Source organism: Neoarius graeffei, chromosome 1, assembly GCF_027579695.1.
Source record: "Neoarius graeffei isolate fNeoGra1 chromosome 1, fNeoGra1.pri, whole genome shotgun sequence".
NCBI classification, from domain to species: domain Eukaryota; kingdom Metazoa; phylum Chordata; class Actinopteri; order Siluriformes; family Ariidae; genus Neoarius; species Neoarius graeffei.
Window position 1 is genome coordinate 40428673 of NC_083569.1, and position 15348 is coordinate 40444020.

The following is a 15348-nucleotide window of genomic DNA, read 5'->3' on the forward strand; positions in this document are numbered from 1 at the left end:
AGGCATGTCCCCCCGGGAGGAGGCCCCAGGGAAGACCCAGGACACGCTGGAGGGACTATGTCTCTAGGCTGGCCTGGGAACGCCTCTGTGTTCTTCCCGAGGAGCTGGCCGAGGTGTCTGGGGAAAGGGAAGTTTGGGCTTCCATGCTCAGACTGCTGCCTCTGTGACCCGGCCCCAGATAAGCGGAAGACGACGAGATAAAATCTCAGTTTCAACATTTTGGTATGTTGTCTTTGTACAATTTTCAATTAAGTATCAGGTTTCCATGATGTGCAAATCTTCACATTTTTTTTTATTTACAAAGCGTCTCAACTTTTTTGGAATTGGGATTGTAAGAGGACTATATTTACCAACCATAACCATTTGTTTCATTGTTATTTTACTTAGAGGTTGCACTAGCATTCATTTAAAAAATAAAAAAGTGCCAAGCCAGTGTTTGCCTGTTTGATGAATAATTAAGTGTATCCACACACACACGCCTTCCTCCCTCAGTATTAAGGTTATGTCTGCTGTTGTGTTTTAACCCAGAAAGAATCCTACTAAAGGTCACCATTTCTATAATTATTCAACCAACAAGGCTAAAGGCATGACTGGGTTTGATCAAAATATATTCATATTTCTCAAAGGCTTTGGGTTTGAGCAAAATATTAAGTGTGCTGTGCAGGTACCGTAAGGTCACAGAAAGGATTATAGAGACAAGGGTACAGGTCAAGACATGGGAAGTTAATACACAAAGCACCCTATATTCATATCATACATATATTCTACAAACCAGTAAAATCAATACAAGGCTTCAGACTGTGCATAGCATAGCATATAGATACAAAACAGTCGAACGCAATACTGAAGGCTGTAGTGTTATGCAGGGCATTGAATGTTTTGCCCCATTTTGTTCACGCTTACATTTTGGGCCTCCATCCTCCAATAAACTGCATGAGTTTTTTCACCTGTAGTTTGCTTAACTTAAAGTCCTCTGACAGAATCTCTTCTGTTAGCTGCAAGAGCAAATTGCCATCGATTTTCTCTCGAACAAACAACCCAACCACGTCCTCCGACATCCCAATGAACCGTAGTGACTTGGACACCTCTTCAATGGAAAGGCCCGAGAGGTTGTTTGGTGGTTGCCACTGTAGCCCTGTAGCAGAAGAACAGGAAGGCGCAGTTCCTGAGTTCGCCCTGTCCACCTGATGTTGCGTAGTGTCGACGCCTGCAACGTTTGCTGAGACGCATTCCTTGTCTTTCTTTACATCACTGGGTTTTGGGGTTCTTGGTGGCAAGATAGGGCAGGATCTGCTTTGTTTAGAGTTACATTCCTCAATAGGTTTGTCTCTGTACATTTCCAGGGTATAACTAGTCGATTTAGTACAAAACTGCGCAGGCTGTTGGGCCTTTGTAGCTGTAGTGCTCCTCCCTCCTCTGTCAAAGTCAAAGAGGCCCGAGGAACAAGTCTTAGGGGTGCCAGGAGTCCTTTTCCTCGGGTAGCTGGAGTAACTACGGCAATGCACTGATGAGAAGTCCTCGGTTTTGTGGAAATCAGGCCCGCAGAAGTCATTTGGCCAGGAGAGACGGGACAGCGCAGTGTCAGTGGAGGGGCTGAGGCAGGGGGGAGGTTTGGTGCTTTTGTTGGCATCTGTTCGAATCCAGTTGCATGGGTAACACGTGTGGTTCTGCTCCTCCATCTCCTTTAAGGTCTCACCCTCTCCTCCTCTGCAAAAATTAATACCAAAAAAGGTTGAATAAAAAACACAATCATTTCCGTCAAGTAGATAACTGGAGATTAGTACTCACATGTTATGCAGACCAGAGGAGTAGTAGGACAGCGTTGGGCTTGGGGAACGAGTGTCTGGCGGCCGTGGCTTTGTGGGTGGATATGGCACTGGGACGCTGCTGGAGCTCAGAGTGGTCTGCTTGGAACTCCTCGGAGGAATTGGAGGAGCGTTTAATAACCGACACTCCTCCTTCACCTGTGGAGATCGAAGCAGCGTGAAGACTAAATTTCTCCCAGCTATTCGCCAAACTAATTATCTCATCTCATCTCATTATCTCTAGCCGCTTTATCCTTCTACAGGGTCGCAGGCAAGCTGGAGCCTATCCCAGCTGACTATGGGCGAAAGGCGGGGTACACCCTGGACAAGTCGCCAGGTCATCACAGGGCTGACACATAGACACAGACAACCATTCACACTCACATTCACACCTACGGTCAATTTAGAGTCACCAGTTAACCTAACCTGCATGTCTTTGGGGGAAACCGGAGCACCCGGAGGAAACCCACGCGGACACGGGGAGAACATGCAAACTCCACACAGAAAGGCCCTCGCCGGCCCCGGGGCTCGAACCCAGGACCTTCTTGCTGTGAGGCGACAGCACTAACCACTACACCACCGTGCCGCCCGCCAAACTAATTATTTTTGTGCTAAAAAAGATGACTTAAGTTCAGATGGGCCAAAACTGTCTGTGACTGAAAAGTTAAAACCATGATCATGTTTTTTTTTAAATTTACTTGAAATCTGCACCAAATATACTGGTCACTGCACATATTAATTTGAGTATCACCTGCCTGTTGACATACTGCATTAAGCAGTGCTCAGGAGTTTTCAGCTCGACACAATCACTGTAGGCGGACTGCTAGTTTTTGCAGCTCCAGCATTTCTGTCTTTAGTTTACGCTCACCATCCTTCACTCATCACATCGCTATGCATGATGTCAAACAGGCTGGATGAGGAAGTAGGAAAGTGTCGCTAATTTACTGGTTTTTGGCTAATGCTGCTTTATCTAATATTGGTCATTTGCCAATTCTCACCCACTAGCCAGCTTTCTCCACACACGCACACCAGCTACCAATCAGGAAGGGCGCTACTTCTGAGACATGTGAAGCCGACCACCCCATCTTTCTAACTGTTACTCACACTATGTTACATGGCAGCTGAACACACTCGGAGGAAACCGCTATCTGCCCTTTTCTGCATATATGGGTCTACAGGGGTCAACCCTAATAACAGGGTGAACGCATTTCAGTTGCACTACTCAGGAGCATCTATTCTTAAATGTTTAATTATTACTGAACTGCAACTTGATAGATTTAATTATTGATGAACAGAACCAAACAGTGACTACGTTTTAAAATCCTGTTCGTCACAGTGGATGAAACCTAACTAGAAACTAACTGAACATAATGTCACTTTCAGTTGGATTTCCTCTTGGGCGGCACGGTGGTGTAGTGGTTAGCACGGTTACCTCACAGCAAGAAGGTTCCGGGTTTGAACCCAGCGGCCGGTGAGGGCCTTTCTGTGTGGAGTTTGCATGTTCTCCCCGTGTCTACGTGGGTTTCTTCCGGGTGCTCCGGTTTCCCCCACAATCCAAAGGCATGCAGTTAGGTTGATGTGGGGCGGCCTTGGGCTGAGGTGCCCTTGAGCAAGGCACCTAACCCCTGACTGTTCCCCGGGCGCTCTGGGCTGCCCACTGCTCTGGGTGTGTGTGCACGTGTGTGTTCACTGCTTCAGATGGGTTAAATGCAGAGGGTGAATTTGACTGTGCTTGAAGTGTGCATGTGACGAATAAAGGTTTCTTCTTGTTCCAGCTTAATTCTGGTCATAGTTTTTAAGAAATAAATGACTGGACTGTTCATAATAACTGGACATTTTTCACATTGTGGCCCTGTGCGGTTCTATGGCTCCTTCAACCTCAGCAACCTAAAGGTCACGATTCAGATAATGGATTCTGAAAATAACTTAAAGCTATACTGCCTTTCAGATTTTTCAAGTTGAGGTCATAAAAAGAATTTTCCCCGACATCCAATTATTTTTCCTTAGTGGACCGAAAGCTCCTAAATTAGAATCACAGACTTACAATTTTATTCGTTTTTTATTTTAATAGAACAATTAATTAATTTAGAGCCACGTGGCCCTAAATTCTCCACTATTTTTTCCTGCTTCACCATGACCCAATTCAAGATACTACATCATGCATCACATGTGCCCCTTTTCCACCAAAGCAGTTCCAGGGCTGGTTCGGGGCCAGTGCTTAGTTTGGAACCGGGTTTTCTGTTTCCACTGACAAAGAACTGGCTCTGGGGCCAGAAAAACCGGTTCCAGGCTAGCACCAGCTCTTTGCTGGGCCAGAGGAAAGAACCGCTTACGCCAGCGGGGGGGCAGAGTTGTTAAGACCAACAATAGCAAGACCGCGAAAGGTCGCCATTTTTAAATAAGTGACGAGATATCATGGATGCAGTAAAGCAGAAGTTATCCATTATTATTGTTGTTGTTGTTGCTGCTTCTTCTCCGTGTTGCTGTTGCTTCGATGTTCGCGCCAAGGTTTATGCAAACGCAGCGACGTAACTGATGTATACAGTGACGTAATGACGTGGCTCCCCTTAGCACCCCGAGCTATGGAAAAGCAAACTGGTTCTCAGCTGGCTCGCAAGTTGAACGAGTTGTGAACCAGCACTGGCCCCGAACCAGCCCTGGAACTGATTTGGTGGAAAAGGGGTAATGGTGGGCTTTCCCTGTTCACACAAGGCATTGTGGGATACAAATTTGAAACAGGAGAGAAAAATGAAGGAGGCGAATGAAACATGAAGGACCGACTACAGTAACGGAAAGCGAGAAGAAAAAGATGTTATGTTGCGAAGGAAAGGAAACGCAGGACCAAACTAATAAATATTGGCGGTCAGCGAGCACCTCAGTGTGATCAGCTGTTCATTTAGTGACAGAATGATGGAACTGTCAGTGCACGGTCAAGGTAAACCTGTAGATGGCAAATGCAACACTGTGGATGCCAGCTGCCGGAAAACCCAAAAGAAGAAGAAGGTGGTAAACCTGCGCATGCGCACACAGACTTCCTCTGTCTGCTTGAAGCGAGTGATTTCACGTACATTATTTGCTCGGGAATCCCCTGAAATGAAATAACTTCCCAGATACAGAATGGCCGGTTTTGTTTTGTGAGATATTCCAGAAATAAACATGCATCACAATGACAAAATTTCAGAGGGAACTAAATTTCACCGATTTTATGAAATCGAAAGGCTGAATAGCTTTAATATACTATTTTTGTTGGCCACACTAAAGAAATCTTTTAGCTAAACCTCTGTGTCCATCGAACGCATACGTGTTTACTTGAATCCACTTTGATAAAACTGTTGAGGTCATAGTTTATGATCTTCCAAGTCTGCTCTTTTCTACAGGTGATTTAATTCTTGGAAACATGTAAATACCAGAAATTAAAAAAATAAATAAAATAAAATGCCATTGGTGGGTTTAGATAACTCAATTTTGGAACCGAGAAATTCAGAGAATTAGGAGCAAGTCCCTTCTAACCGGGATGAAAAGTGGAGGGGAGTGGAGGGTCAGGTAGACTTGAATGAGAAGTGTCCCAGGTTGGAAAGCCCAGTGCATTAACCTGCCAGGGAGCCGAGATCATACTGCTCTCTAATTCCACTTCTCCCCCTTTTGTTCATACTTGTTGGCATAAACCAGCTAATTTGACTTTCCCCAAAGCTAAAAGCTGGAGAGTTGTGTGTGACTTGCTCTACCAGGTAATTATGATGACAGTTGTGACACACAGAGCTGCGGAGTTCATAACCTCAGAAACATGTGCTCACAGTATAAGCACATGGCTGTGAGCATGTCAGAGGTTTATACTCATCTGATCATTCGACTATGTTAGAGGTTTTATAGAAACAGCTCATTCACAGGGACTCGTATGGTTGGAGCTCACATCATTAAGCCTAATAATACAGTAAATGGATCTTTAAATAAATTTTTAAAAACAAAGAATGACATTTCCTGTAAGGAATCATTTATTAAATACGTTAAACATAATTCAGTGTCAGTGCTTTGAGATAAATCCCTTCTTTAAGTTTTCTGACTAGGAGGAGAGTCTTATTAGCTTTTATATGAGAGAGAGAGAAAGAAAGGCTGGTCAGGGAATAACTGTTTATAGCTATAACAAATGACAACAGAACATCCCACAACAGTTAAAGTGACTAAAACAGATAAAACACATGACGTATGCCAGTCATTCTTTAATAAATAAAAATATAATGTTTGCAAATTCATGTGGTTGAAGAAAAACAATGACCCGGTCATTGATTATTTCCCAAAACCTGCACGCCCCTTCATGGTTTTCCTTTTCCTTCGTTCTTGACTTAAACCAACATCCTGCAACACTAACTACATGTTGGTACTAATCCTTTAACCATAATTTGCAAAGTACCTCGTTATTTTTCCCTAAATGGCCTATAAAAGTCAGATGTGATGCTGAATCTTGAATCATGAATCTCAGTCGTGTGTTTTGCCAAAACAAAGACCGGGCACTACAAAACCTTTACTTGTGTGCAACTATATTCCCGAGATGCATGGTTGTCCTTTATCCTTTATAAATATCTCTAATAAAAACACCGATGGTTTATCATAATAAACCATGATAAAACGATATTACGACATGTCTATCGTCCTTGATATTTACTGTTACATGGCCTTCATTTTACTGAGGAGAAGAAAGAAAAAAAAAAACAGTGACTCACAGCTTCAGATTTTGGAGGCACAGGGGGTGGAGGTAGATTGATCTCAGCGCTGAGGAAGGCAGCACTTGTAGAACTCGCACTGGGGTATGGCAGGCCAGACGGGCAGCTGGAGACGTTAACGTTTCCTCGGACAGCCTCGTTGTGCTCGTGTACAGGACTGTGCGTCTGGGTGTGGTCCAACCACAGTTCCTCGTACGGCAGATCTGCTTTACAAGGACCAGATGAACTGTCTAGCAGCTCTGGAAATGGATAATCCACATCTGGTGCTTCTGGAGGTACAAACTCCCCATAGAGGCTAACGCAGCCCTGCAGGTTTACCTCGCTGTTGCCATGCAGATTGTTCCCGTAGACACAGACGGATAGCCGGTGGAATGACTGCGTGAGCTCGTCCCGGGCTGAGCTAAGTGAGCTGGGCAGGTGGGCAGGGCAGCCATTGGTACCAACTCCACCTCCATTTCCAGTCCCGACTGCACATCCTGTTCCACTGGTGCCTTTCTTGGGACTTTTAGCGTCCTCGGGCCAATCGGCCCTCACGTCACGCACTGCTCTCGAGTAGTTGTCGATATCAAACTGCTCCTGGCAGTACGCGAACCAGCGATGAACTACGCTTTCCAGCCATGCCTCTCCATGCAGCAGGCCTTCAGGTACCAGCAAGCGAGGCATCGCCGTGGCAACATGCAAGGGAAAATGTACAGGCAGCACAGCATTGGGGCGGAGTACACAGCACACCACCACCGTCTTGGTACGCACATTGACGAGCTTGTAGCGGTGACCCTCTCGAATCGGGTGCAGGTCGTGTGGGTTGCGCGGTGGACACACGGGCACAGTCACATTGACGGGCAGCCGCGTCTTCTCCACTATGGCACGGATGCTGTGCTCACCTTCCTGCATCTGCAACTCCAAGGGCGAGCATGTGCTGAAGCGGCCGCGGCACTGGAACGGCAGGCTCACACTCTCGTTAGTGCGGTGGTTCATACAGATCAGGCACGGCATCTTGCCCCGCCCTGGACGACTGATTGAGTTCAGCTTGCCGATGCGCCTAAAGATGGTATTGAGGCGCGATTTCTCTCTTGACGTTTTTGCATACAGGATCTCAGCTTGGCCCATAAGCGTTAACTCGTCGCCGGTGTTCAGGGTGATGTTGTATACTTCTGTGTCCTCATTGCATTCGCCTGACGCCATCTGTGGGGGACATGCTAGCTTTAGCAACTGAAGGCCAGTTGTCTTTAAATTCCTTTCAAACACGATCTACATAAACGTAGGCATTCAAAATATTTTTTTTCTATCAGCAGAAATTAAGAGCCAACCACAGACAACGCACATATAACCTTTCACTCTAAGACAAAAGAACTTTGCAGACTGGACAAGGCAATGGCTTTGTGAATTCAGCTCTGAGGACAATGAAGAGTTTGTTTCAGATTCAATGGCCCACTGGTGATGTTGGTAGAATGCTGCCAGTCAAGGTTGGGGATTAACAGAACAAAAAACAACATATTATGCACCTAATATAAAAAATAAGCAACAATATTCCATTTCCTTTGGCATGGCAATGACACTAGCAATTAGAAACCGTGAGAACAGAAATTAAGACAAAGGGAATAACAGCAGGTCGGATCTGTATATAAGTGTAGCTAAAAAAAAATTCCATACAGAAAAACCATACCTTCACGTTGAATGTTATTTCCTCCATGACATAAACTCGTTCAGGAAAAGCTTTGGCCACTTCCTCCACACTGTTGAAGTACTGCACCGGCTCCTTAATATCCCGGTCCTGCTCCAGCAGTTTGAACTGACCTGCCCGACAAAACAAAAGAAAAAAAAAAAAAAGTTACTTTTGTTCCAATTTTCTTTTAAAGTTATGAGATAAATCCTCACTGTCTCCTATTCTGCTCCTAGAAACTGAAGTAATAGATCAATAGCTTTCTGAAGTAGTCCTCAACTGTAAAACATTCACTGCTGAACCTTCTAGACTTGTAGAAGTTTTAGAGCAAGTAGCTTCTAGACTGCTGCCATCACATTAATATTGATTTTTTTCCCCCCAAGATAAGAACAAACTGAACCCTGAGTGCATGTTTAGTGACTATTTTGGTCTAAGTTTCTGTCAGACAGCTTGAAATTGCAACCAATCTTCCTTGCTATTAAAAAGAAAAAAAAAGCAAACTCGCTAACCATAACTTATGCGAGACAGAGTGCTTCCAAGACCAGCTTGCAAATAGGGCATGTGATATATGATCAGTTACATAAATGCTCTACAGAAAATTGCAATGCATTCTTTATAAAGAGTGAAAAATATTATACAGCATTACTGGGGCTATTAACAGCTTAAAGTGCACCAATTTCATTTTTTTTTATACGAAAGTACGTCCCTTTACACACTCATCCAGAAGGGTAATTTTGCACAAGGCCATCTGTCTACAGCAGAAAAAAAAATAAATAAATAACAAAACGCGTCTGGAAAAATCCCAAGGTTAGTCTGGAGCCAGAATCGTGACGTTACCTGCGGAAGCGCCAGCAGGCTGCGCGAGCTCTGCGTGGTTTCAGTGCACAGCCTGTGTAGCCCAAGCGCTCCCATTTCTCTTTCATTGTCCGGTCTTTTGGAAAACGATGAGTACTAATCCCATCAAGATTGGTGTTGCTACACCCTCCGACGATACATCTGTTAACCATTTTAATAATTACGTGATAACGTTGAAGAAATTTGCAGAAAACCACCAGGTCGTTTTCTCATAAACAAACCAGCGCTGACGTAGGATTCAGAGGGAGGCGTCCCGCACACGACGTCACGAAAATCAATGTTTCCCGGGAAATCCAAATGCCAAGTTTTTTCAGAGGCGGACCAATTCGCCTCAAATGGCTTGATTTCAACTGAATTTTTCTGGTATTGCGCAAGGTAAAAAAAATTGTGCAAAATGTGACAGATATTTTCTTAATTTTTCAATAATTTCTTAATTTCCCTGAGGGAACCCACCCAAAGGGATCAATAAAGTTTTATCTAATCTAATCTTTGACCAAAGTTTAATATAAAATAGGAGAATTACATTGATCTTGCTCCTGAATTTACCCGTGATATGCACTTTAAACCTCAACAGGGTTGATATTATCTCTAAATACTCATCTCATTATCTCTAGCCGCTTTATCCTGTTCTACAGGGTCGCAGGCAAGCTGGAGCCTATTCCAGCTGACTACGGGAGAAAGGCGGGGTACACCCTGGACAAGTCACCAGGTCATCACAGGGCTGACACATAGACACAGACAACCATTCACACTCACATTCACACCTACGGTCAATTTAGAGTCACCAGTTAACCTAACCTGCATGTCTTTGGACTGTGGGGGAAACCGGAGCACCCGGAGGAAACCCATGCGGACACGGGGAGAACATGCAAACTCCGCACAGAAAGGCCCTCGCCGGCCACGGGGCTCGAACCCGGACCTTCTTGCTGTGAGGCGACAGCGCTAACCACTACACCACCGTGCCGCCCATCTCTAAATACTGAGTAATGATTTTTTTTTCATCCCCGCATTTAATTATAGACAGATTACATTTAGAGGCGTTTAGCAGACGCTTTTATCCAGAGCGACGTACAACAAACCCAGAGCAGCCTAGGGAGCAGTTGCAGTTAAGTGCCTCACTCAAGGGCACTTCAGCTATTCCTGCTGGTCCAGAGAATCAAACTGGTGACCTTTTGGACCCAAGCTGCTTCTCTAACCTTTAGGCCATGGCTTCCCCCAGATGTATTACAAACTTAATAGACACTTGTATACATCATGAATCATTAAAAGTCTTTCCTTAGCATTTAAATGGTTTAACAGCCTTCCCAGAAGAGTGATACCAATACAGCGAGGGAAATTAGATAATTGCCTGCCAGCATAAAACTGATGGGAAATGCTGTGGTTTAGATAGAAAAACCTGCTTGTCTGGTTCCTCATTTCATCTCTTCTTTTATGCTCTTTGGAAATATTACACCACAAATGGTGTTTCATATCGCATGACAGAAGGGATGACACAGTTAAGAGTCACAGACGGACAGAACGAGAGCAAAAAGTGCAGTAAAGCGCATAGCCTCACCCTCATAATGAACGGGGATCTCGATTTTCGGTCCAATGACATAATGGCCCTCCTCCAGGCTATGGGCGGTGATCGTGGTCCACTGCCGACATGAATGAATCAAGAGGTAGTCATTCTCTCTTAGCCCTTCCACCGATTCCCCTGGAGAGAATGACAGGCCTATCACTTTATCTACATCAACATGGAAATGGGACACTATCGTATCAGCACCGGAAGTCAGGAAGAACAGAGAACATATAGTGTGTTTAAAGGCAGTATCTTAACATTACAAAGGTACTTGGCAGTATATCATACGGACACTAACAGAGAACTATGTGGGCTTTATTACAGTCATTATCTAGTCAGGAGGGATGGAAAAAAGAATTGATTCTTAGACGCATCATGACTCTGCCTTGCTACAAAAGTAATCTGACCTTTACATCGGCTTATGCATCATTTATTTCCATTCTGTATTTCAAACACTACATGGCAGAGAATTTTCTATGCTACTAGAAAAGCCCTTTTCGATTATAACAGACTACCAATTTATTATTTTTTTTATGATTCCCTGTTTATCAGAAATTACTGGTGGTGGATTCACTCACTCGCTTTCAGTAACTACTTTATCTTGATCAGGGTCGCAGTGGTAATACACTCTCAACGCCAGTCCATTGAAGGGCACCACCCCACACACAGAGACAGAAAGCGCACCAGGGATAAATTTATCTTATCCAATCCACCTTCTGGCATGTTTTTGGGAGGTGTAAGGAAACCAGTGCAGACACTGGGAGATCATGAACAGAAACTCAACACAGAGGTCAGGATCAAACCCAGGATCTGTAAAGGTGGTGATGCTACCTGCTGCGCCATTTGTGGTGTATTCAAATTTTATTAGTATAGTGTTTTGTTTGGTTTCCCCCCTAGTAAAGAGCAGATTTACAGAAACCTGTACGTTGAGTTGTACTTACACTACGTTCAGACTGCAACCTGAAACGACCCATATCTGATTTGTTGTGAAATCAGATTTTTTTGTTAGGCCGTTCACATTACCAATTATATGAGACTTGTATCCGATCTCCAATATGAACGGAAAACAACAGAAAAGTGTCCCGCATGCGCAAATTGACACGTAATAAGCACATCTACGTAATACGTAAACAAAAAAAAAAAGCGCACTCTTCAAGTTTGCAAGTAAAGCATGGAGATGAGGCGAGACCTGGCGATGTGGTTTTTGTGGCGGCGGCGGAACTCACACAATAATCTGATTAATGTGGGCAGCAGACTAATGAGACCGAAGGTGTCAAATTACTGGAAATTTCCAGAACAATCTTATAATCTTGTAATACAGGATGGTTTAACATCCAGGTCCCTACCAAATCCACCATTAGCTTGATCAATTCTATAAAAGTCTATTTAAATTCTGAAAACTGTACAAATGTTGTTGTTTTCCACCAAAGAGGCGGGATTAGCCAACGCAGAATAGTGACGTTTGTCTCTTGTTGATGACGTGTAGGTCGCATGAATGCGACCTGTCCGGTCAGACTGCAATCGCATGTGAAAATAACGGATATGCATCGGAATTAGGACCACCTATCCAAGCGGCCTGGGTCGCATGTGAAAAAATCGGATCTGTGTCGTTCAGATTGTCAATAACAAATCGGATCCAGGTCGCATATGGGCAAAAAAATCGGATATGGGTCGTTTCAGGGTGCAGTCTGAACGTAGTCTAATGCCGCTTTTCCACTACAAACGCGGCTGAGCCGGGCTGAGCCGTGCCGTGCTGAGTCGGGCTGAGCGGGGCTGTTGGAGTTGCATTTCGACTACAACCGTGCTGAACCGTGCTGGCTGGAAGTGGGTGGACACATTGGGTGGAGTTAGCGAAAGTGGGTGGACGTCACGTGATGTCGTTAAGCAGCGCAAACAGTGACATCAGTGAGCTTTTAAGCGGTAGTCTCACGACCCGAATAGTAAACAATAAACATGGAGGACATGGAGTCGTTAGTGTTGCTGGTCTTGGTGCTGTGGCTTGTTGTCACCGACAACGCCAACAGATACTGGCAAGAGCGTACAGATGAGGCGAGGCGCATAAGGCTTCATAATTCTCGTAATTCCTAATTCTCCTTCTTCCGGGTTTGCGGTGTTTACAGATCCCAGCGTGCTCGCGGGGCGTGTGTGGGCATGTGAGGACACGCCTCCTCACCAATCAGTGCACAGGGGAGTGTCTGCTCACGCCCCCAACCTCACTCGGCACGGTTTGGCTCGCTTCAGCCCCACTCCAAAACCGTGCAAGTTTTAGGGGCTAAGCAGGGCTGAAGCGAGCTGAGTCGTGCTGTTTTTTGGTAGTCGAAACGCGAGCCGTGTCGGGCTGAAGTGAGCTGAAAAAGGGTAGTGGAAAAGGGCCATTAGACACCTATGAGCCAGAGGTGACAGCGACAAGAAGGAAAGGAAAGAAAAAAAAAAACCTCCCTGAGACAGCACGTTTTTAGGGAACGCAAATCTTTCTCAGCCCCATGTGGGACCATCAACAGCGATTCTTTCATCGACAAACAAACATTCTTTTATGGTTACCAGCCAGTCAGTTAAATTTCTTACGTCAAAAGCTAAAGACCTGCGTTTGGGAAGTAATTAAAAATGTAATGACATTTATTCATTCAAATCCAAAACAAATTCTTTGCGATCGCTGATTTCTGATGGCTGATTTCAGCAAAGCCTAAATATGTCAAGGACAGTGAGGTGCCACTGACGAGCTAGTCTGAGGTTCTTGCTAATGATTAAACTCTGTGTGTGTGTGTGTGTGTGTGTGTGTGTGTCCCCCTACATAAGAGAATAAGCCAGTGTGTTTTCTGTTGTGGGAGTTTTGTCCTAAATTCCATGTCTCCCAAGTCATATTACATGCACATAAACTCAGCAGGAGGCATACTCACTATATTTAGAGTCAGTGGATAACTATAAAAAAAAAATTATAGCTATGTAATTAAATTGTATCACAGTCACTGTGCTAACAGTCTCTCAACCAGTAAGGCCACAAAAACTTTATACAGCCTCTGTGATTCGCTAACTAATAAAGTCTGGTATATGAAGGACATTAGTGAAGCAGGTCATGGATTAAATATTTGTTTGTTTGTTTGCTTGCTTACACAACTAACAAACAAGTCGTCTAGCTCGTGTATATGTCCCAGAGTTGCTCTATTAATCAAATCTAAATAGATAGTTGTGACTTTTCCCAGCTCAGCTAGCTCTCCAGCAGGAGACATGTTTTAGGAATGTGAACGCTTTCATTTTGGAGAATGATAACTGGTTAGCTAACAACAAAACAGGTAAACCGTGCTGCTATGTTATCTAAAAGATACCCAATTAGCTAGTAAATGACATTGCAGGGGGGAGAAAAAAAAAAGACTAGCCAGGGAGAAAGCTAATGCTAACGCTAGCTGCTTGGCTAATTGTTGGAATTCCATCCGAGTAACATTGCCACCCACGCGCCTCTCTGCTCAGGGCTGAGTTTATACTCAAGCAAATTAATAAACCTCACTAATATATCTACCAGCACCGAGAAGACGAACCGAAAGACAAACCTTGTGCGTTTTTACTCAATGAAAGCTTACCGCTGTCCAGTTTTACAATCTGGGGCAGTCTGTAGGCGCTCACCAGTCGGTCCAGGGGCAGAGTAGTCGAGCTCCATGTTACATCTTTTAAACTGTTGTATAGCATAGAGCCGAGGTCCATGTTAGCTCGCTAACCCACCGCCACATTCATCAGCACCCAAAGTGGCTCTTTCATGGAGAAAAACTTCGCGACGTGCTCCTTTGTTTACTTAAACACGGTCATGGTCCTGCACTGAAGCCATGTCAGCTCAACTGTGTGTTTACACTGACAGGAAATGCCATGTATCCCTGACCATAGAGATCCGAGCACTGCAGAGGCCATTTCCTCTTCCCAGCTACTCCATGACGTTACCTAGGCAACCATCGCCGTGTAACCTGATTGGTAGAACCAGAAAGCCAAGGCCCCAACCCACATATTACCGTACGATATGTTACACACGGTACTAGATATATCACGGTGGCGTACGATTTCGGTATACTGATCAAATATACCATGCACTGAGAGGCTCCGGTTGAAATTATGGATTCTCTGAGGTGAAAGTCGCAGCCCTGAAGAAAATAGTACTATGCCAGTCATCTCATCTCATCTCGTTATCTCTAGCCGCTTTATCCTGTTCTACAGGGTCGCAGGCAAGCCGGAGCCTATCCCAGCTGACTACGGGTGAAAGGCGGGGTACACCCTGGACAAGCCACCAGGTCATCACAGGGCTGACACATAGACACAGACAACCATTCACACCTACGCTCAATTTAGAGTCACCAGTTAGCCTAACCTGCATGTCTTTGGACTGTGGGGGAAACCGGAGCACCCGGAGGAAACCCACGCGGACACGGGGAGAACATGCAAACTCCGCACAGAAAGGCCCTCGCCGGCCACGGGGCTCGAACCCGGACCTTCTTGCTGTGAGGCGACAGCGCTAACCACTACACCATCGTGCCGCCCCTATGCCAGTCAAGTCAAGTTTATTTGTATAGCTCTTTTAACAGTAGACATTGTTGCAAAGCAGCTTTACAGAATTTGAATGACTTTTAAAGTGCATATCACGGGTAAAGTCAGGAGCAAGATCAATGTAATTCTCCTATTTTATATTAAACTTTGGTCAAATATCTGTCACATTTTGCATTTTGGGCAATTTTTTTTACCTTGCGCAATACCAGAAAAATTCAGTTGAAA

At 44.7% G+C, this 15348-nt stretch overlaps 1 protein-coding gene across 2 annotated transcripts; it reads right to left on the bottom strand.

Annotated features, from left to right (window-relative positions):
• Nucleotides 1–723: 723 nt before the first annotated feature.
• On the bottom strand, nt 724–14514 carry garem (GRB2 associated, regulator of MAPK1). 2 transcript variants are annotated; one of them, XM_060931685.1, is made up of 6 exons: nt 14175–14514; nt 10594–10734; nt 8187–8317; nt 6524–7705; nt 1789–1964; nt 724–1707 (listed from the first exon to the last, which is right to left on the bottom strand). In XM_060931685.1, exons 1-6 carry the CDS (start codon nt 14293–14295, stop codon nt 900–902), a joined length of 2559 nt encoding a protein of 852 aa, XP_060787668.1. In that variant the 5' UTR covers nt 14296–14514; the 3' UTR covers nt 724–899. The 2 variants fall into 2 exon arrangements, with proteins under 2 accessions (XP_060787668.1, XP_060787678.1); XM_060931695.1 differs by lacking the exon at nt 10594–10734.
• Nucleotides 14515–15348: the final 834 nt, after the last annotated feature.

Excerpts from the sequence above, each read along its gene's own strand:
- garem (XM_060931685.1), bottom strand. The coding sequence starts at position 14,295 with ATGGACCTCGGCTCTATGCTATACAACAGTTTAAAAGATGTAACATGG. Across the intron at positions 7,706-8,186 it reads AAATAACATTCAACGTGAAG|ATGGCGTCAGGCGAATGCAA; the intron begins GTATGGTTTTTC and ends TGTCCCCCACAG. Across the intron at positions 1,965-6,523 it reads TGCCTCCAAAATCTGAAGCT|GTGAAGGAGGAGTGTCGGTT; the intron begins GTGAGTCACTGT and ends CGATCTCCACAG.